At 44.8% G+C, this 21,844-nt stretch overlaps 1 protein-coding gene and 2 long non-coding RNA genes across 10 annotated transcripts; 1 reads left to right on the forward strand and 2 right to left on the reverse strand.

Moving 5' to 3' along the window:
- Positions 1-211: 211 nt before the first annotated feature.
- On the forward strand, positions 212-8,147 carry rnaseh2a (ribonuclease H2, subunit A). Of its 7 annotated transcripts, none has more exons than XR_004576110.1 (10): positions 220-325; positions 2,688-2,855; positions 4,376-4,447; positions 4,945-5,071; positions 5,202-5,289; positions 5,388-5,525; positions 6,021-6,108; positions 6,333-6,456; positions 7,835-8,039; positions 8,074-8,088. XR_004576110.1 is itself a non-coding variant. In XM_034294060.1 (10 exons), the coding sequence occupies exons 2-9, from the start codon at positions 2,729-2,731 to the stop codon at positions 7,986-7,988; spliced, it is 918 nt and encodes a 305-aa protein (XP_034149951.1). In that variant the 5' UTR covers positions 220-325; positions 2,688-2,728; the 3' UTR covers positions 7,989-7,999; positions 8,122-8,147. The 7 variants fall into 7 exon arrangements, 6 of the variants coding, with proteins under 6 accessions (XP_028977740.2, XP_034149951.1, XP_028977739.2 ...); XM_034294060.1 differs by lacking the exon at positions 8,074-8,088 and adding an exon at positions 8,122-8,147 and having other exon boundaries at positions 7,835-7,999; XM_029121908.2 differs by adding an exon at positions 2,354-2,426 and having other exon boundaries at positions 232-325; positions 7,835-8,081.
- A 5,702-nt stretch (positions 8,148-13,849) lies between these two features.
- LOC105012130 lies at positions 13,850-14,285 on the reverse strand. Its single transcript, XR_004576193.1, has 3 exons — positions 14,181-14,285; positions 14,047-14,105; positions 13,850-13,957 (listed from the first exon to the last, which is right to left on the reverse strand). It is a non-coding gene; the product is annotated as an uncharacterized LOC105012130 (long non-coding RNA).
- Positions 14,286-18,567: 4,282 nt separating this feature from the next.
- LOC105012131 lies at positions 18,568-19,523 on the reverse strand. Of its 2 annotated transcripts, none has more exons than XR_002197187.3 (3): positions 19,284-19,523; positions 19,111-19,167; positions 18,568-18,753 (listed from the first exon to the last, which is right to left on the reverse strand). It is a non-coding gene; the product is annotated as an uncharacterized LOC105012131 (long non-coding RNA). The 2 variants fall into 2 exon arrangements; XR_828135.4 differs by having other exon boundaries at positions 19,391-19,516.
- Positions 19,524-21,844: the final 2,321 nt, after the last annotated feature.

Here is a 21,844-nt window from a genome sequence, read left to right on the forward strand (position 1 = left end):
GCATACCTGTTGTGCTTCTCAAGAGAGTGATGTGTGGCAACTCCTCGAGTGCGTTCAAAATAAATGTCGTTAGAAAAGAGAGCACTCAACCACTTGCGCGGTCAGTAAAAACAGTAGATGGAAGAATGTTGCTGCCATCCTTCGAATAAAAGAGGTACTGCATTAGTAAGTCTACAAAGCAGACCACTGAACCAGACAGCCAGAGCGGCTGGTGCAGTAGCAGAACTACGTATCCCAATAAACAGTGCGCAATACTTGTGTTACGTCAGCGATTCCGCGCCAAAATTGACGACACGGACATCAACATACAGGGTGAGAGGGCAATGTATGTGCTTATCTTTTCTTTTTACTTGCTACGGCGCTTCCATTTACCTAGTTTGAGTAGAGTGGAAGATATATGCAATTCTTGAATGCAAAGACAAAACGAAACTCTCGCTAACCAATTGTTGGAAGCCAATGAGCGAGCTAACACGTTGCTAATAAAGCTCACGACTGGATGGTTGTTTAGTATGGCACGCAAGCTTAGGTCGTTTCTTGCTTCCACCAAGTCATGAAATGTTACTGTGGTTTGGCGCGTCAGTTTGAAACCGAACCCTCAACAAACTTCACCAGCAGGAAACATCCGTAATCCCCAACCAAAAAATACAGATAAAACTAATATTTGTGACATTGGATTTTAATGGAAACCAGTAGCCTATGCATACCTGTTTATATTTATGGGAACTATCCCTTTAGCTTTTTGGGCTGGCCGCAACTCTCTCGGGTTGCTGCAGTTACCTCCGGAGCATTCTACGCAAGCGCGTTGAGCTTCTGGTCAGTAACAGTACGTTGCCAGATTGAAAGCCGCCCCAGAAAGTAGAAAAATATTTCGTTCTGTCCCTAAACAAGGTTTGAGGCAGCGTCAAACCTCTAATTTGTAATGGTTTGGATTCAATATGACACAAGTCTCTTTTTTTTGGATCCTAAGTCCAGATCGTGGTTGGGCCTTGTGTGCATTCCTGTTCAAAGTAGAATTAGCACCTACCAATGTTATATCAATCAATCAAATGTATTTATAAAGCCCTTTTTACATCAGCAGTTGTCACAAAGTTATTATACAAAACACCCAGCCCTATATTTTGTCATTACTTGCTTATAATATAATTGGCTTGCGGCTCCACTTAACAGTGTATCTACATGAATATCACCCAGTGATAACAAATGCATCTCGAGGGTTAAAAGGAGGTCAATAATGACAAAAGGTCAGATAGGCGTCCGGAGTATTGGATGTCTTATTGACCAAGACAAGAGCTGACAACAGACGCCAAAGCAAGCAGACAATAGATGTCTGGGAGGAAAATCGAGTCTGGTTCATTTTTTAAAAACAACTGTCCTTGTAAATCTCTGTTTATGACTGTTTTGGTGTCAAGATGCCTTGCAGTAATTGGTTTTTAAAGAATCAAATGTAACATCACAACAGCTTGGGTATAGAATTTCAAAAGACAGAGAAAGCATATTCCAGATGATGAACTTAACCATTACCTAAGTGTAGTTGACAAAACACAGAATAGGCCCTTCTTCCTCAACCTTGAGAGAAAATACTCCCTCGCACACCAGCATTCTATAATTCATAGAAAGTCACTCTCCATTTGGGCTTATAACACAAAGTAGCTCAAAGTTGAAACATTGGTATATGAACGATCAATTAGTAAAGAAGGCACATTAATATGTTCAGCACAACACCTATTGATATATGGAGCTGCACGCTGCGTAGCTATTAAATCATCTGAAAAGTAAACAAAAGGTTGAAAGAACGAATCCCCAAGCAGGCACGGGGAAGGTCTGTCATTCTGTCCCTCAGCAAGACTTGAACTCTTCTCCAGGCACTCTGGCGAAAGCCAGATCTCAGTTCAACCTTGAGGGCGAACTGACACATATGTCCCGCTTCTATGACAATTGAAAATGACCATCACACGGCATTTCTCCATGTCCATCCGTTGTTACATTCAATCGCAAAGGGATCGCCAAACCCTTTAGATGACCTGTGACATCATTGTCGCAAAACCCAACAAAGATGAGCTGAAAACCTGGAAGAGTAACGACTCTCTAAGCCTCTTGAGTATACGGGGGCTTATTGCTGTCTTTTGCGAGTGACACTTTGTCTGACTGCTGTTAGGCTGATGAAGACATTGTTCGACAAACTGCGACAGAACGACAGACGATTTGCTCTCCAGTTAGTTGAGCAGAGGCTGTGTACGCTTTGGTACTGTGATACGCCGTCTGTCATATTTTTTTTTAATCAACTGCATTCATTTCTGCGTTCATTAATCAACTGCATTCATTCTTGAAACATCTTGTCTAATGCATCCTCCAGCTTGATCTGTTTTCCTCTGCGCTGAGCAAGGGGATCATGGTGCTGAAGGGTTTGGATGGGACTAGCTGTTCAGGCAAGGCATTAAGCATCAGTTGAAAGCGTATTATTCTCAAACTGCGTGTGACCACTTTACACGTGTTAACGGTTCCTTGTTGTTTACAGTTTTCTTGTTTGTTTATGTGACTACTTTACAGTTGTTAACTTGTTGTTTACAGTTTACCTGTTTGTTTGACTGCTTTACAGTTGTTAACAGTTACTTGTTTACATGTTACTTTGAGTGGTTTACAGTTGCTAACAGTTACTTGTTGTTTACAGTCTAACTGTTTGTTCACAGTTTATAACGGGCTCAAATAAGGCAGAGAGAGAAAATTGCCCATGGATCTCAGTGAGTTTGAGGCAGACAATTCGGTGAGCTGTCGACTGGCCTCTGCAATACCTGATGTCTGCAAGACCCAGGACTGTTGTTTGGGTATCGATGAAGCCGGCAGGGGGCCTGTACTGGGTGAGTGTTTATGTACTGTGTTGAGTGTTTATGTACTGTGTTGAGTGTTTATGTACTGTGTTGAGTGTTTCTGTACTGTGTTGAGTGTTTCTGTACTGTGTTGAGTGTTTCTGTACTGTGTTGAGTGTTTCTCGACACCACCGTGATGAAGCATTTGGTCACCACAACTGTTCCTGATGAAATGACTGAGCCCCCATGTTTATATGAGGAAAGGAATGCTGGTTGTGCTGTTGGGAAAGGAAGTATGAGGTGTCGAGGTAAATGTGAATCTTCAGCAGGACGGGGGCAGATGCAGATCAATGGGTTTTAGTACAGGATAGAGGAAGACACACAACAGGGGGTGGGAAGGATAAGGAACATATGTTGTTTTATGGTACGACCATGCAGATTCCTACCCCCACCCATTTCTCTGTAAGTACTGAATGTACTTCCCAATGCTTTAGAGATTATTCACTGTTACTTTGTAACCTGCGTATTCTCTCCTTGCAAGAATAAACTGTCTATTGTGCAACTGAGTTTTCCTCTGTCTTACTTGACTTTAGAAATTGCCATCACAGTGACAGGCACTTTTTATTTATGCTCATTGCTCCTACACTGTGGATTGGAAAAATGCAGAATACTCCTTTTAGAGAGAGATTTTCATCCATATCTGATGAACAATTTAGAAATAACTTTTAGGGGACCAAAAGTTATTTGGCAAGTTTACTTACAGTCATGTGATAACATACACCCCCTGGAAAGGTTTATTTTTTAAATGTATTTGGACACGTGGATATGTGAACTCAATTCCAACCACATTCATTGACAAGGGTAACAAAACATTGTTCACACCAAAACATTTTAACTTTAAAACAATTATGCAACGAGAATAACAAGAAATGCAATTTATTAATGTGGAAAAGGATAGTATACTCTACCTTTAACGTCAAATAAAACTGCTAAAATTAAAATCTGGCACAAAAAATTAGCAAATGGTTGGAAATCATTAGAGCGTAACTTGGGGAGGGTCCAGTCTACCACAAACATTTGAGAATTGGACTGGTTTGGTCTTGGCCACAAGACCCAAGCCCTCAGGGGAACGATTATAATCCATTTCCAAGCATGTCAAACTAAATTATTCCACTGCCTAATGGCCCTGACCAACCTGCCATCATTGAGTCAACCATGAATTTGATTTGGTACCATAGAATTCATTAGGGGAATGTGAACGGGTGGCGGATTAGAGCGCTGGGCCATTAACCGAGAAGGGCCTGGAAGAATCCCCAAGCAGACAAGGGTGATCTATTGATGTGGCGTCAAACATGGCTAAGGCCTGTGGCGCCGGGGTGGCTGTCGATAATGGCTGATCCCTGGCTGTGACCCTTCTCTCCCAGGGTGTCCCAGAGGGAGCTGGGATGTGCAAGAAACACACATTTCCATTTCACCGCCGACATGGTACAAGCGCCCTGCGTTTGACGCGGTTTCTTTGGTCATCCTTTTCGAAGTTGTTGGCTAATATTGTGCATTTCTTCTTCCACCAGGACCCATGGTCTATGGAATATGTTTCTGTCCCGTCTCCAAAAAGGAAGATCTGAAAAACTTGAAATTGGCGGGTAAGTCTATGTAGGCTGAATGAAAGGTTCTAAAGATATACATTGACATTATAGAGGAATCCAAAACAAAAAAAGGGATTTGTAATGATTATTTGTCCGTGCTCAGTGTTCTGTGCTGTTTATGCTTATGAGTCTATATTGTTCTTTTCTGGTGACCCCTGACCCCTTTTAGTCGACAGATCAATAGGCTTGTGGCCAACAAAGATTCCTATGGTCCAGGAGTCTAAATTGAATCTCTTTGGAGACACTAATTTGTTTCAGAGTATTTTGACTCATTATTGAGGCTGTGGGTCTGTCATGATCTGTCACTCTGGGCCCATGGTTTTCAAAGTGGGGCAGTCACAAATTAGTTTTGATCCATCTTTATAGTGAAATACTGGGCGGAAAATGAATTACAACCATTTATAATACTTTCAGTTGGTCGAAAGATGATCAACAAGGTTTATTAATTGGATCTGTTTACTGTATGTAGAGAGTTCATGTGTCTCCTTTTCCAGACTCAAAGACATTGACCGAAGAGCAGAGAGAGGACCTCTTCCTCAAGCTGGATGAGGCCAAGAGCTTTGTGGGTTGGGCTCTTCAGATCCTCTCACCCAACACCATCTCCACCAGCATGCTGCAGAGGTATCCACACGCGCACACACACACACACTGTATCACAAACACACACTGTCACAGGGAAAGAAAGCACACAATATCCGCTTAGTGATCAAGAGGACAAACAGACCTTCCTAACCATTCCACTCTTGCCCAGGTCTAAATACAACCTGAACGCTCTCTCTCACGATGCAGCAATTGGCCTGGTGCAGTTTGTTCTGGACAGCGGTGTGCAGCTCAAAGAGGTACAGTAGAAAGTGTCCAAGTTCTTCTGAAAACATGAACACACCGGTGTCATCTTTCCTACCTACTGAAAGGTCCATAACGTCCTCTACCCATCCAGTTGTTTGTGGACACGGTGGGCCCGGCAGCGAAGTACCAAGAAAAGCTGTCCCAGCGATTCCCCGGGGTGGAGGTGACTGTTTGCCCCAAGGCTGATTCCCTCTTCCCCATTGTCAGCGCTGCCAGTATCTGTGCCAAGGTCAGAGGTCACACTGCTGCCAAACTCTTGTCTCTCTCTTCCTATCAGTTTCTGTCTGTTTTCTATCTTGAGGGATATTTCAGAGATCCGAAAGTACCTGAGTGAAGAATTCTCCCTCGGGTGAGCATTCACGTTCAGTAGCAGTGTTCGAAATGCCTGTTTCGACCGTTCCAACTCCTTGTCCGTAGATTTCCTCCCAAATGTATTTGGCTTGACGAGGACATTAGTGTTTGGCTTGACGAGGACATTAGTGTTTGGCTTGACGAGGACATTAGTGTTTGGCTTGACGAGGACATTAGTGTTTGGCTTGAAGAGGACATTAGTGTTTGGCTGGAGCAGCAACAGACCATTGGATGAGGCTGGTACTGAAGATCTCTATTTGCCTTTCTGGTTAGATGCTGAACTGCATTTCGTTGTACTGTACTTGTACATGTTCAATGACAAAGTTGAATCTGAATCTTCTCATTTGCCTAAATATGTCGGCCTCTCCCTCAGGTGGCTAGAGATCACGCCGTTAAGAGCTGGACGTTTCCAGAAGACATGGGAGAACTGGATACAAACTATGGCTCTGGCTACCCCAATGGTCAGCAGGGGAACATTTCCTCCAATCATGTTGACTCGTCCTGGGCTTGACAATACTGGAACAATATATACAGTTCTTAGTCTAGTAGTGAATTATAGTTTGGTGAAATCTGACACATTCCAATAGAGTATTTTGGAAATATATTAGTGTTTTAGCCCTTTAGTGCTTGGATTTGTCTAAAATAAAGTGAGGTTTGGCTCTTTCTTCGTGTTTGTTTACTCCAGACCCGAAGACGAAGGCATGGTTGTTGAAGTACCTGGACCCAGTGTTTGGCTACCCACAGTTTGTCCGGTTCAGTTGGAGCACCGCACAAACCCTCCTGGACAGCAAGGCGGTTCCTGTACACTGGTGAGGAGAGGGGGAGTGGGTGGGAGTTATGATGGAAGACTAGTAGTGGGAGATAAAATGGAAGGCAGGCAGCGGGGTGGGGAGTGGGGGTTTGGTTCTTGGGTGGCAGAGCGTGTACAGGTGGGGAAGGAAGGAATAGTTGTCAGAGGAGGGGTGAAGAAGACCGTTAAAAGACAGTTGGGAAAGGGTTGTGTGAAGACCAGAATAAATAGGTGGCTGCTTATGCTTTTTCACAGATGTACAAAGTGTGTGCATTTTTATATAGTTTGTAGGTGTTGTTTTTTTGTTTTTAACTCCCACACTCCCTGTGACACCCTCGAGAGTAGGACCAGGGGAACAGCTGTATGTTACCAAAACCCTGGAGCAATAATGGAGTTAAAGGGTAGAACGACACCAGCTCTTTGGTGTAACATTAAAGTTGTCTTTCCTTGATACATGCAAGGAAAGTGTCTGTCTCTGTACTGGATTTGCTGCATTGAGCCTGTGGCTTCACACACCTTAAAAAAAGGGGGGGGGGGGCGCAAATGTGCTTTGCAACATTTCCAAACCCAGTTTCTGAGAGAACTCAGCCACCCATTTGTTAGAGTGGAAGAGATTACATTAAGCTTTGTGTAGATAGTGCTTTTTATTTCTTAATGGTTCCCTTTTATTTCAGTAGCAGCTGCTTTCCAAAGATATTTGGTTTGGTATTGAGGTTTGCAGGACTCATATCACACATCAGTCATTGCAATTGCACAGGCTTCATTAGGTAGTACGTTTGAAAGCAATGTTTTTCTTTCCAACAACACATTTTCTGTTAGATGAATGCATACCTACTAGCAATGAGGATATTATTTAGATCCGGCAATCTAGACGATCTGTTTGGAGTTTCAATTTATCTAAGTGGAAAATTAGATCCTAATGAATTAATTCAATGACAAGACAAATTTGTCTTTGTTGAGCAAAACAAATAACATATTTCTGGAGCCCTATATAACTTAGTATTTAACAAAAGCCTAAATGTCAAAATGATATACGGTACATCTTCAGTACCATCTCATTGCTCTTATATACACCTACAGGGACAATCTGGGTGTTGCTTCATCTATTTTTTGACTTTTTTTAAATAATTTTGGAATTAATAAGATGTTCATATCATTTTTGAAGAATAGCGTACAAATGACAACATTTGTTTTTACTCCCACACCACATTGGAATGCCAAATATTTGCTTGTTTCACTGCGTGTGAACAGCGTTTTTAAAACCTTTGTAAAAAAAAATGTGTCATGTAGCAGATTCTCATATCCATCGTGGCTTAGTTGCAGCGGTCACCTTTTGCACGTGTCAGTCCGGTGAATTCTTTTGAATGAGTTGACATCGTCTGTGTGTGTGTTGTCAGGGACGATGATGAAGAGGACGGGGAGAAGGCGGCAGCCCGTCAAAACAACACCTCCATGCTGTCCTACTTCAAGGCCTCGGCCCAGCAGAGCGACTCGCGGACACCACACCGCTTCTTCACCGAGAGACGACTACAGAGCCTGCACACACTCTGAGGGGTGGATGTATACACACACACACACACACACTCTGAGGGGTGGATGTACACACACACACACACACACTCTGAGGGGTGGATGTACACACACACACACACACACACACACACTCTGAGGGGTGGATGTATACACACACACACACACACACACACACACACTCTGAGGGGTGGATGTATACACACACACACACACACTCTGAGGGGTGGATGTACACACACACACACACACACACACACACACACTCTGAGGGGTGGATGTATACACACACACACACACACACACACTCTGAGGGGTGGATGTACACACACACACACACACACACACACTCTGAGGGGTGGATGTACACACACACACACACACACACACACACTCTGAGGGGTGGATGTATACACACACACACACACACACACTCTGAGGGGTGGATGTACACACACACACACACACACTCTGAGGGGTGGATGTTTACACACACACACACACACACTCTGAGGGGTGGATGTACACACACACACACACACACACTCTGAGGGGTGGATGTACACACACACACACACACACACTCTGAGGGGTGGATGTACACACACACACACACACACACTCTGAGGGGTGGATGTACACACACACACACACACACACACACACACTCTGAGGGGTGGATGTACATACACACACACACACACACACACTCTGAGGGGTGGATGTACATACACACACACACACACACACACACACACTCTGAGGGGTGGATGTACACACACACACACACACACACTCTGAGGGGTGGATGTGCATACACACACACACTCTGAGGGGTACATACATATACACACATACACAGTCTTGAGCTATAGATCATAGCTTACATTACTTGTAGAATAAAATCCTTTTAATTATTTGTCATTGGCACACACATGTTGCACACACACACACACACACACACACACAGTTCCTGGTAGAAGAGGCATATTTCACGGTGTGCTGTGGGCACATACTGAATGATGGATGTGAAAGACTTGACGGCCAAAACCGGAAGCTTCGTTAACTCTGCTGTCTTCTGTACAATATTTTAAATGAAAGGAACAATAAATCATACTTTTTTTTGATAAATAATTGTTGATTTCTTCAGTTCTGGTCAATGTAATGGAAAATAAACTGTTTTCTTTTTTATGTTTTTATTTCTGCATAGGCTGAAAGCAGGTGCTCAGCTGTCAGCCTCCCACACGGCCTCCATATGGTCAAAAAAACAACATTACACATTGTGATACTATACGTTTTTAAGTGTGTCCTGAACAGTTGTACCGTAGTATTCCTTCTGTAATAGACCAAGTTTCACAGTCACCATAAAAAACCTTTTACTTGCATTGAATGAACTAGAAATTGTTCAGGAATTAATGGGAGGTAGTACTTACGTATAAAAACTAAATCCACAGCTACAATTTAAACTGCCATCTATTATTACAATGCCTAACGTGGGAACTTGTCGGAGGCCTACAGTTCCCACGTTTTAGACATCAGTGCAAGAATCAGTAATCGGTAACACCAGACAGTTCCGTCCCGTGTTAAGCTTCCCTGAGAAAATACAAGTGATATTTGTTTGTAAATGAAGTACCTTGTGTGTACAGTTCAGTCCGGTTTCACCTCTGTGCATGCCGGATTAGATAGCACAAGTCTGCTATGTTGACAAATCAGAGCTTACTTCAGCCAGACCTATCGTCTGTGACTATTCCATCCTATTCTGTTTGTCGTCTGCGAGTTCGATGGACGCTAGTAATCACATGGGTGGCTTTAGTTACAGACGAAGGTACATCATGGCAATTGTTCATCCGTCTCCACGACCAGCCTGTCTGTAGTCCGTTAGCTGTAGTTGCCCCTGTGCCTGGAATCCACTATCTTCTTCCCCATGTTCATGGCCACTGTGGAGGCTGCAAAAGACGACAGGATTATGATGGAAGTGCCCACAAACTGGGTAGAGGCCCCCCGCGGGGCCGCCCTGATGGCCCGCCTAGGGAGGGAGTCTGGGTCTGCGGCCTGGGCCATCATGGTCTGGGTGATGGGCTCCATGATCTGGTCGGGTGCAGGCTAGAGCTTGTGGATGTCTTGGGGCCAGGGGGGGAGTTGACGGCTGGGTCCGCTTGTGCCACTCTGAGAGCTGTTTCCTGGGACTGTGTGACGGTCGCTGCCTGGGTCTCTGATCCGGAAGAGCTCAGACAGACATCCCGGTTGTTGGGGACAAAATCCGCGTCCTGCTCTTCAGGAACCTCTGTCCACGCCCGGGAGAACTCAACACACACTGCCGGTTCTGTAAGCTTCAGGTCAGGGAAACATCCGGATTACAGCCGACACGGTAAATTCCTGGTTTAGGTCTTGTCCCGTCTATCCTGCCTTTTATAACCTTCAGAGACTGTTCCTGGAGCACTACGTCAAATCCCTGTGAATTAGTTCTGCGTCAATGCGATTGTAAATAGATCAGGACAACTGACTGACACTGGAGAAAGCTGGGCTGTCCAGGGATCCCAACGGCCAAAGACTCAATGCAACTCAATCGGCTTATTGCTATTAGCAGAACCCCCTGCTTTGCCAAGCAGGAGATGAATGGACACTAATGGAAAATCTAAGCTCCATTAAGTTTGTTCATTTAGGTGATTAACGCAGTGCATTATACTTTTCTGGATATTTCTTTAATTCTGTTTGGGGAATTTTGATGGTGGCTGAACTTGAATGCTTGACTCGAATGTTATGGATGCTTCTCCTATCTCCTTATTATGCCAACGCCAGCTGGCACAAGGCTGATAGCGTTGTCACCAAGGTGACAGTTCCCTAGGACACAATGTTTTTGATTGTGCTCCGAGAGTCCGTCACTGTGGTGTTGTGTGTTAGAGGACATAATGTGATTAGAATACAGAAGGACATGCTCAGGGGAAGCCAGGAAGACATTTGCCCTGTGTTTGTTTTGGAGATGCCTCCTCGGTGCGACCTGCATTAAACCAGATCGATTTTTGATTGGCTTCGTCTGAGACTAATCACTTGTTTGTTTTAACTGTTTCCTTTTACAAGGACAATAAGAGGACAACTGGTCAGACGAGCATTGGTGGTCAACTGAGCTAGACGCAAAGTTTGTCCAGGCAGTTAAAGGAAAATGTCCCTTTTCTTCCCTCTGTGCTCTGTTTCTTATCCCTGAGGGGATTCTATGATAGTCCGTCATCATGAGAGTCAATTATTACTTTTACTTTCAACAGCCATACCAGACACTGTATCTGATATCTTTACACATTCCTGGCCAAAATAAATGTATGAATTGCATACTCTTTACAGATAAATGCATACAAAGGTATATAAATGTACAGAACACAAGCAGGGAAAGGGGAAAGGGCCCAGGTTAGGACAATACTCCGATTTATAGGCTGGCTAGTCAGTTTTATAAGGAAACCAAAGCATTGCAATATCAGTGGTATTTGAGAGGTCATGGTGCCTTCAGGAAGTATTCAGACCACTCCCTCCATACTTGATGGGTTATAGCAGAGGTCTCAAACCGGTTCCACGGAGGGCCGAGTGTCTGCAGGTTTTCGCTCTCACCTTGTACTTAACTGACTAATTAGGTCACTAATTGGGTTCGTTTCTAACTCCACCTGGTTGTTTAGGTCTGACCTGGGAACCAATTTAAAGGAAAACCCAAAAACCTGCAGACACATGGCCCTCCGTGGAACTGCTTTGAGACCTCTGGGTTATAGACTTCATTTATCATTGAAGCCATGATTAAATGTATTTTTATTTCTTCTATCGACACACAATACCACATAATGACTAAGTGAAAATAATTTTATTTGGTGTGTTTAAAAAAACTATTCCAATTAATTGAAAAACTGAAATATCATGTATATCCTATGTATGTATCCTGTCCTAGATGTTGCTAGGACTTGACTCAATTGTAATTGCTTGGACATGACATGTCAATATAAAGTCCCACACTTCACAGTGCATGGCAGCTAGAGTTTCTAGATGAAAGCCAGAGTAAAAAGCATACGAGATGCCACCTGAAGCACTCTGACATGATGAGGAAAAGTATTGTCTGGTCTGATGAGACCGAAAGGCCTGAATGCCAAGTGATATGTAAAAACAAGGTGCCACTTATCACCCGGCTTACACCATTTCTATGGTGAAGCATGGCAGTTGGAGCGGGGAAAATGAGGGAAGGATGAACAGAGAAAAATAGAAATTATGAAAACCTGATCCAGCACACACAGGACATCATGCCGGAGTGAAAATTCCTCTTTCAGCACAACAATGACCAAAGGCACACAGTCAAGACAATGGTAGGGTTTTCTGGACAAGCTTGTGTGGCCTAGCCAATGACAACATTTTACCGATCAGGACCAAACCCAAGATTACCAGCAGTCATGAACACCAAAACCCATAAAAGTTGCTCCATCTTAGACTGAAACAGTAATTACATCAAATCAGAGTTAATACCCAGCAACAGTATCTGTGATTGGATATGGGCAGCACCATTGGGGGCCATCTTGAAGTACACCATTTCCTTTATTGAGTTTTACTTGCAAACATTTAGTCAAAACAGTTCACTATCCAATTATTTTATGGAAATGCAAACCAAATGTTAATTGAGGAAAATTTGTCAATATTGAAGATCATGCTGCATCTTACTATATGCATGTTTGATAAACATATCAGGCTTTCTATTGGGGAACACCCAGGCAGTCTCCAGCTCTTACATGAGCTACAGCTAAGAATCCATTTCAAATTTGGACTGACGACAGGATGACCTTGGTCTTTAGAAAACACTGACCAGCTTTCAAGATTCTCTAGTTTTTTTGCTGCCAGCTTACCGTTTGGAAACATGAACCTACACACATTCATAAGCACTGACAACCCATCACAAAAAAGCTAGTCAAAGACAGGCACCAAATCCCAAAACACAATGAGGCACTTTTAAGATGAGTTTTTATTGTACAACACATGAGGACAGCAGGGGTGTATTCATGCCTCTGATGAGTTCAGTTAAGCTTCTAAACTTGTCCGAAGGAAACCAACCCAAATCTTGCAGATTCAAGCCTATGAAAAAAAGTTAAGACATTGGTCAGTAACAACTTAAATGTTATTTGAGCATATGAACAGTCATTCCAGCCGCTCAAGAAAGAATCAACCATTAGATTCCAGTTGATAGAAATAGGAGTCCAAAGGATTTAAATAAGTAAATTTGGAAGGAGTGCAATAGTTGTACATTACCTCCCTGTAGCCTTATCCTTTGGTCAGAAGGCCTGACGCCGCCGCTTCAGCAGAGGCCCCGGGCCCTGACGCCGCCGCTTCAGCAGAGGCCCCGGGCCCTGACGCCGCCGCTTCAGCAGAGGCCCCGGGCCCTGACGCCGCCGCTTCAGCAGAGGCCCCGGGCCCTGACGCCGCCGCTTCAGCAGAGGCCCCGGGCCCTGACGCCGCCGCTTCAGCAGAGGCCCCGGGCCCTGACGCCGCCGCTTCAGCAGAGGCCCCGGGCCCTGACGCCGCCGCTTCAGCAGAGGCCCCGGGACCTGCAGCCGCCGCTTCAGCAGAGGCCCCGGGACCTGCAGCCGCCGCTTCAGCAGAGGCCCCGGGACCTGCAGCCGCCGCTTCAGCAGAGGCCCCGGGACCTGCAGTCACAATTGCGGAGTCATGGTTGCTTAATTGCTGAAGCTCAGTACCATCCCTGGGGGTGTTGGAGCCAATCACTACACTTGCTGAGGCATTGCGCTCAATTGAGTCATGAGAGCCAGTTGATACTGCCGCAGAATTAAAGCTGGTTGTAGCCAAGGTATTTGGACTAGTTGCCACATTTGAGTCAAGGTTCTGACGGAGAAAGGGAGACTGTTGCGATACATTGTGCCGGTTTATTTCACCTGGAGTATTTGAGCCAGTCACCACACTTGACATGTAGGAGCGGGTTGGTTTTGGTGTAACTTGGTGAATATATTCATAGTCACCTAGTAAAAGAAAATAGAAAGTAGTAAAATATCAGCCTTTTTGGAACCATTCTCAAACTTATTTAAACTGAATATTTAAGACCACTCACCAGTTGGTGAAGGAAAACATGCTATACCTCCAATTAGCAGGCAACTTATCCAAGAAACTCTACAAAACATTCAGTTAGTCAGTTACCAACAGTACTAATAGTTAAAACAGACAAGACAAATTTAAGAAACAAACCTCAAAGGAAGTCCAAATATTACAGCCATTTTCCTACTAAGACAAATGCAAAGCTGCTGCCTTTTATCTTGGTTTTGGCTTCTTATATAATTTTCCTAGACTGATATGGCTGGCTAATTCAGGACAGCTGACTACTAAAGATTTACTCAGGTGTTCCTAAATGTCCAATGAAATTGAGAATTGACTACTAAGAGTTATCCTAAAAACCTGGGTTAATGACTTTGCAGATCTATCAAAAACATAACAATGACGCAAACCTGCTACTTACTGGATGATGTGGATCTTAGTCTTTCCTGGCGAATAAATTTCACCGGCAATTAAATTCTTCTGTCACTATTGGCCTATTCACTTGTGAAACATTTGATTGACATCAGAGCTGGCATTGTTTATTGCATTACAAAGGGAAACAAATTGTTGTAAATACCCCAAATTGTTTTCATCATCATCAGTTATCTGCATTGACTAAGTGCTGCATCTAGCTAGGTCGCAGTACTTTCATTAATGTTAGCTAGCTAAGTGTTGCTTGCTAAAGTTAGCCTGCATGCAAATGAATGAACTCTTATTGCAAACACGGTGTGGTATGAAATGGTCACAAACCAGTCAACTCAGAGCTAAGTTGCACGCCATCTTACAGACTGAAACAGCAATTACGTCACATTGGATTTCATCCCCATCAACTTTCTGAAATTGTACATGCGCAGCACCATCAAGGCATGCTCCATCTTGAAGTAGACAATTTGCATTAGTGTATCTTTCAGATCCTTAACCAATTTTAAGTCAAGAAGTTCACTACTGTGAGTCAAGGCAATTTCCATGCAAAAACATTGTCCAAACAAAATCCATTATCCAATTCTGTCATGTAACAAACCAAATATTCAATTAGCACATATTGGGCTTTTAATTGGGGAACCCTGGCAACAGGAATAAGTCCATTCCAAATTGAGAATGCCTACAACATCAAGACCTTGATCTTTAGAATGCCCTGGCCCAACATGGCATATTGTCTAGTTACTTATAACCTGCCAGTGGTTATGAATATATCTTGCTTAAAAACAACTGCATCGGTTCTGCCACAGTTTGTCAAAAAAAGGCACCAAAACAAAATTACACTTAAAATGAGATTTTATTGTACAACTGATGATGTATTCATGCCTCTGATTTGGAGTGCAGGTAGGCCCCTTCCTGTAATGTTTCATCTTCAGGAACAAAGGGACCTTTCTTCAAATCCTTGGCTGATTCAGGAAATAAAATGAAATAATTGGTCAGCAAATGTGTCAGGTTTGATCATACGAACACAGGTCTTACCTGCCTCTCATGGATAAATCAACCATTAGATTCCTGTTGATACAAAATATGAAAAATAAAGTTTAACATTACCTCCCAGTAATCTTCACTTGTTGTTGGGTGTCTAGACACAGCTGCCCCGGCAGAGGCCGCGAGCCCCGATGCAGCCGCCCCGGGACCCGACGCAGCCGCCCCGGCAGAGGCCCCGGATCCTCCCATAACCGGTCGGCCTTGCTGAGGCGTTGTGGCCGGTCGGCCCTGCTGCGGCGTTGTGCCCGGTCGGCCCTGCTGCTGCCGCTGAGGCGTTGTGCCCGGTCGGCCCTGCTGCTGCCGCTGAGGCGTTGTGCCCGGTCGGCCCTGCTGCTGCCGCTGAGGCGTTGTGCCCGGTCGGCCCTGCTGCGGCCGCTGAGGCGTTGTGCCCGGTCGGCCCTGCTGCGGCCGCTGAGGCGTTGTGCCCGGTCGGCCCTGCTGCGGCCGCTGAGGCGTTGTGCCCGGTCGGCCCTGCTGCGGCCGCTGAGGCGTTGTGCCCGGTCGGCCCTGCTGCGGCCGCTGAGGCGTTGTGCCCGGTCGGCCCTGCTGCGGCCGCTGAGGCGTTGTGCCCGGTCGGCCCTGCTGCGGCCGCTGAGGCGTTGTGCCCGGTCGGCCCTGCTGCGGCCGCTGAGGCGTTGTGCCCGGTCGGCCCTGCTGCGGCCGCTGAGGCGTTGTGCCCGGTCGGCCCTGCTGCGGCCGCTGAGGCGTTGTGCCCGGTCGGCCCTGCTGCGGCCGCTGAGGCGTTGTGCCCGGTCGGCCCTGCTGCGGCCGCTGAGGCGTTGTGCCCGGTCGGCCCTGCTGCGGCCGCTGAGGCGTTGTGCCCGGTCGGCCCTGCTGCGGCCGCTGAGGCGTTGTGCCCGGTCGGCCCTGCTGCGGCCGCTGAGGCGTTGTGCCCGGTCGGCCCTGCTGCGGCCGCTGAGGCGTTGTGCCCGGTCGGCCCTGCTGCGGCCGCTGAGGCGTTGTGCCCGGTCGGCCCTGCTGCGGCCGCTGAGGCGTTGTGCCCGGTCGGCCCTGCTGCGGCCGCTGAGGCGTTGTGCCCGGTCGGCCCTGCTGCGGCCGCTGAGGCGTTGTGCCCGGTCGGCCCTGCTGCGGCCGCTGAGGCGTTGTGCCCGGTCGGCCCTGCTGCGGCCGCTGAGGCGTTGTGCCCGGTCGGCCCTGCTGCGGCCGCTGAGGCGTTGTGCCCGGTCGGCCCTGCTGCGGCCGCTGAGGCGTTGTGCCCGGTCGGCCCTGCTGCGGCCGCTGAGGCGTTGTGCCCGGTCGGCCCTGCTGCTGCCGCTGAGGCGTTGTGCCCGGTCGGCCCTGCTGCTGCCGCTGAGGCGTTGTGCCCGGTCGGCCCTGCTGCTGCCGCTGAGGCGTTGTGCCCGGTCGGCCCTGCTGCGGCCGCTGAGGCGTTGTGCCCGGTCGGCCCTGCTGCTGCCGCTGAGGCGTTGTGCCCGGTTACATCTGGTAATGCACGTGAGTCAGTCACCACAGTGGCTGAGCCATTGTGCCCAGTGATCTGGTCAGGCACAGGGGGATGGTCCACCTGCTGCTCGGGCACAGGGGGATGTTCCACCTGCTGCTCGGGCACAGGGGGATGGTCCATCTGCATTTTCTGTGGTACTTGTATTTGAAGCCATGTTGGCGTTGTTTGGGGAATATATTTATCATCACCTACCAATAGACAACATTCAAAACAGAAATATTAGACTTACTGGAACAATTTTTTAAACCATCATTTGAACTCAAAGACCACTCACCAGTTGTTGAAGGAATACAGGCTATATCTCCAATTAGCAGGCAACTTATCCAAGAAAGTCTACAAAACATTCAGCCAGTCAGTTACAAACATAATTACTAGTAAACACTAACAAGTTAATTTGATGTGCAAATTTTTAAGACAAACCTCATATAGAGTTGAAACATTGCAATCATTTTGCATATCAGAATTAAGAAGGAAAAAATGGAACAAACCCTTGCTAAGGCCCCTGTCGTGTTTTAGCTTCTTATAGTTTTCCTAGACTGTCCTGCTCTACGGCTGTCTAATTAGGTACAGCTGTATACCAAAGATTTACTCAGGTGTTCCTAATTGCCAAATGAAAATGAGAAGCAGATGCATTCAGCATATGTAAAAATGGGAACAGTACTGTACTAAGAAGTATCCTCAAATGCTTAGTCACTTTGCAAGATCTGTCTGAATCATAACAATGAAACAAACCTGCTAATTACTAGGTGAAGTCTGTCCTACCAATAAAAATAGGGGATCTGTCCCCCGCCAATAAATTTTTTTGTCCATCACTTTGGCTGGTTCTTTTGTGGAACATCTGATTGACAGTCTACATTGCTCATTGCATTACAAAGGGAAAAATTGCCATAAAAAAGTTAACTTACTTGCATTTACATACTATTTAACTAGCTATCAATTTCTTAGCTGTGTGTTGCTAGCTAATATTAGCTAGCATTCACAGTAATGAATGTAATGTTAGCTAAATAACTAGTTACTGTATTTTACTATTTGTAACTATAGCCAGACTAAATATGTTGAGTTTGCATGCTAGCTTCAGAACAGGCTAACAACCAAATAACATTGTTGCTTGCCACGGTAGCCATTAATACTTTCCCAGTACTTTGCTCCATTTCACATAGCATATTTGAAGCCTTGCTCAAACTAGGAAGGGTGTCAAAAAGTAAACACCGAATACTTCAGATTTGGGTTACTTTCCAGCTTGCATGACAACACATTTAAATAACATCCCACTTTGTCCCCAACAATAGAATCAGTATATGTATGGGCAGCACTAGAAGCAATCTTCAATCCCATGTTTATTGATAAAATCAGGCTTTCTATTTGGGGACACATCTAGGCAAACCGCAGCTCTTTATACATGAGCTACTGTTAAACAGTCTGTCCCAAATTGGACTGCCTACAACAATATGACCTGTCTTCAGAAAACACTGACCCAACTTGCTAGATTCTCTAGTTACCATTTCTTGCTGCCAGCATGCCCTGTTTGGAAACATGAATCAAAACATTCAAACACTGACAACCTATTGCATCTGTTCCCAAAAAAGCTAGTCAAACACAAGCACCAAATCCTAAAACACAATGAGGCACTTTTAAGATGAGCTTTTATTGTACAACACAAAGACAGCAGAGGTGAGGTCATGTCTCCATTTTGTATTCAATTAGGCCCCCGCTAATGTTTTCTTCAAAGTGGGACCCATCTAGATTTACCCAATGGACACCAAATCCCTGGCTGATTCAAGCAGATGACAAAACCTAAAAACAAAAGTAGTATTGGTCACAAAAATCTCAAATGTCATTTATGAGCATATGAACAGTTAAGTCTTACCAGCCACTCATGGAAGAATTAACCATTAGACTTTGTTGATAGAAATATATTAGTACAAGTATTTCAAATTCAGAAAACAAATATATTTTTGATGGGACCTCCCATCACATTTCCTGAAACTTAGTTGATCGTTGCTTCTGCTGTTGAGTCATGGGAGCCAGTTGATACTGCCGAGGAGTTAAAGCTAGTTGTAGCTGAAGTATTTGGAAGAGCTGGCACACTTGAATCAAGGTTCTGACAGAGAAAGGGAGACTGTTGTGATACGTTGTGCCAGTTTACTTCACCTGGAGTATTTGAGCTGGTTGGTTTTGATGTAACTTGTTGAATATATTCATAGTCACCTAGTAAAAGAAAACAGAAAGTAGTAAAATATCAGCCTTTTTGGAACCATTCTCAAACTTATTTAAACTGAATATTTAAGACCACTCAGCAGTTGGTGAAGGAAAACATGCTATACCTCCAATTAGCAGGCAACTTATCCAAGAAACTCTACAAAACATTCAACCAATCAGTTTTACTAGGTAAAACCCAAGGCAAATAGATCAACAAATCTAAGAAACAAACCTCAAAGGAAGTCTAACTATCACAGCCATTTTCCTACTAAGAACCTCCAATAAGAAAATGTTAAAATAAACCTCTGCCTGGCAATTGTGTTTTAGCTTCTTATAAAGTTTTACAAGACAGATAATCTAAGGCTGGCCAATTACAGACAGCTGACAACTAAATATTTACTCAGGTGTTCCTGATTGCCAAATGAAAGGGAGAAGAGGCTGTAATCAGCACATGAAAATGGAAACAGTATTGTACTGGGAGGTAGCCTATAAAGCTGGATTAGTGACTTTGCAAGATCTGTCAAAAATATAACAAGTAAGTACACTCACCTAAAGGATTATTAGGAACACCATACTAATACTGTGTTTGACCCCCTTTCGCCTTCAGAACTGCCTTAATTCTACGTGGCATTGATTCAACAAGGTGCTGAAAGCATTCTTTAGAAATGTTGGCCCATATTGATAGGATAGCATCTTGCAGTTGATGGAGATTTGTGGGATGCACATCCAGGGCACGAAGCTCCCGTTCCACCACATCCCAAAGGTGCTCTATTGGGTTGAGATCTGGTGACTGTGGGGGCCATTTCAGTACAGTGAACTCATTGTCATGTTCAAGAAACCAATTTGAAATGCATTGTTGGTGTCATTGTCAAGGGAAAATAAGAATTCAGTTAATTATGTCTTTGGAATGAGCTTACCATTGTCATTGGGACAGAGACTACCAAAGATTGATGCCTAATATCATAAATGTTCAAGTGCTGTATGCTGTAAAAGTGATGCATGATACCAAAGCAACAAACATCTAATGTAACCTTTCTTGAAAAACAAGGCGATGCAAGGCTTTGTGGACAAGAAGCTATAACTGCTAAGTTGGAACTGACCAAAAACACCTAACAGCATTAATTCATTATCTAGATAAATCAGCTTTAATTCCAATTAACACAGGCTGTTATATAGGCTAATCGACAGCTGATGTCATGTAAGGCTGCTTCTTTCATCACCATGGACACTGCGCTGGGAATACTGCAATGACCCAGGCAACGTGTTGCTATCCATAGAATAGTGATTCACAAATTTGCTGTGCTTCGCCAGTCCCGTCTCCTAATGAGCTGGGGATTGGTTTGTTGCCGGTACTTTTCCAAAACTGCATCACAGGGGTGTGCTATATGGCCAAAGAGATGTTCTCAAATATGATTCAGTGGTACAGCCTACTTTCATATATGTCACGGCTGTCAGCCAATCGACGTTCAGGATTTGAATCACCAGGTTTGTGTTATTACCTCATCATGAGATTAGTCCTATATGGGAGAAGCTTGTTATGAAAATTACATTAAAAAATAAATAATCTAAAGTCTATAGGCTCTACCACCATAGTCTATTTTAAAATTCTCCATGTATTCCTTCTGAGTCCATTAGTCACACCAATTCATAATTTTCTGCCATGGACATTTATCTGTTGACTGAACATGTGCTGCGTTCCAGTCAGTGTTGAGGGTCAATTGCATTTACATTCCAGTCAATTCAGAAACCAATACTAATTCTCTTCCATAATGGAATTGACACCAACCCCTGATTCCATTGAGTAAAACAGCATTTAGTAGGCACTAGGAATGATGATGATGATGATGATTAAAAGAGTAACTGGCAGAATGCAATAAATGACTTCATGAGATTAGGAAACCAATAGTGCACCATATGGGTTATTACACAAGATTAATGAATCTTCACCATGTTTCTTAAGGCTTGTGGTTACCATGGGAATCTACTGGGTCAGGTAAAGGCGAGAGAGCACTCCAGTTAGTTACATATGCCTAGACAATCTGGGTTCGAATCAGGTGACGCACAGTTCCAAAGATAACGTAGGAGACAAGTGGCTCAGATCTTGAAATTGGCCATCAGGTCAAAGAACATCCAGTCCCAATTTAGCCTAAGAGATGTTGACACTTAGCAGAGGTCCCAAAGGACATTACCCATGATTCTGTGTCAATGGGCACCTGGTCCCCACTGATTCAGGCTAAAGATCTAGAAGACATGGATCAATCTGTTCAAATCCCACCGTTAGATCTCTTATCTAGGACATGTAGCGTCAACTGACCGACTTCTCAGTGAGCCATGGCACCCTTATCCATCCCATCCAACACGTGAGGTGAGGAGAAGAGTGGACAGTCAGAACATAATTGTGTTAACCAAATGGTTAGCGCCATGGACCCTGACACACAATGTAGACCCGGGGTCATCAACTCTTGCCCTCAAAGCCAGTTTCACAAAATGTTTTCATTGCAACCCTCTAATCAGGGACATATTTAGACCTGAGACACCAGGTGGGTCCAATTAATGATGAGGTAGAACAGGAAACCAGCAGGCTCCGGTCCTTGTAGGGAAGGTTGATGATCAACCATAATGTGGCCCTGGGCTGGAATCTCAACATCTCCCTTCTCTGCACAAACCCCACCTGTTCTGTCCCCTC

This window comes from Esox lucius, chromosome 9, assembly GCF_011004845.1.
Source record: "Esox lucius isolate fEsoLuc1 chromosome 9, fEsoLuc1.pri, whole genome shotgun sequence".
In the NCBI taxonomy this organism is placed as follows: Eukaryota; Metazoa; Chordata; class Actinopteri; order Esociformes; family Esocidae; genus Esox; species Esox lucius.

Coding starts and splice junctions, on each gene's coding strand:
- rnaseh2a (XM_029121907.2), top strand. CDS start 2,729: ATGGATCTCAGTGAGTTTGAGGCAGACAATTCGGTGAGCTGTCGACTG. Junction 4,448..4,944: donor GAAAAACTTGAAATTGGCGG/GTAAGTCTATGT, acceptor CTCCTTTTCCAG/ACTCAAAGACATTGACCGAA. Junction 5,072..5,201: donor TCCACCAGCATGCTGCAGAG/GTATCCACACGC, acceptor ACTCTTGCCCAG/GTCTAAATACAACCTGAACG.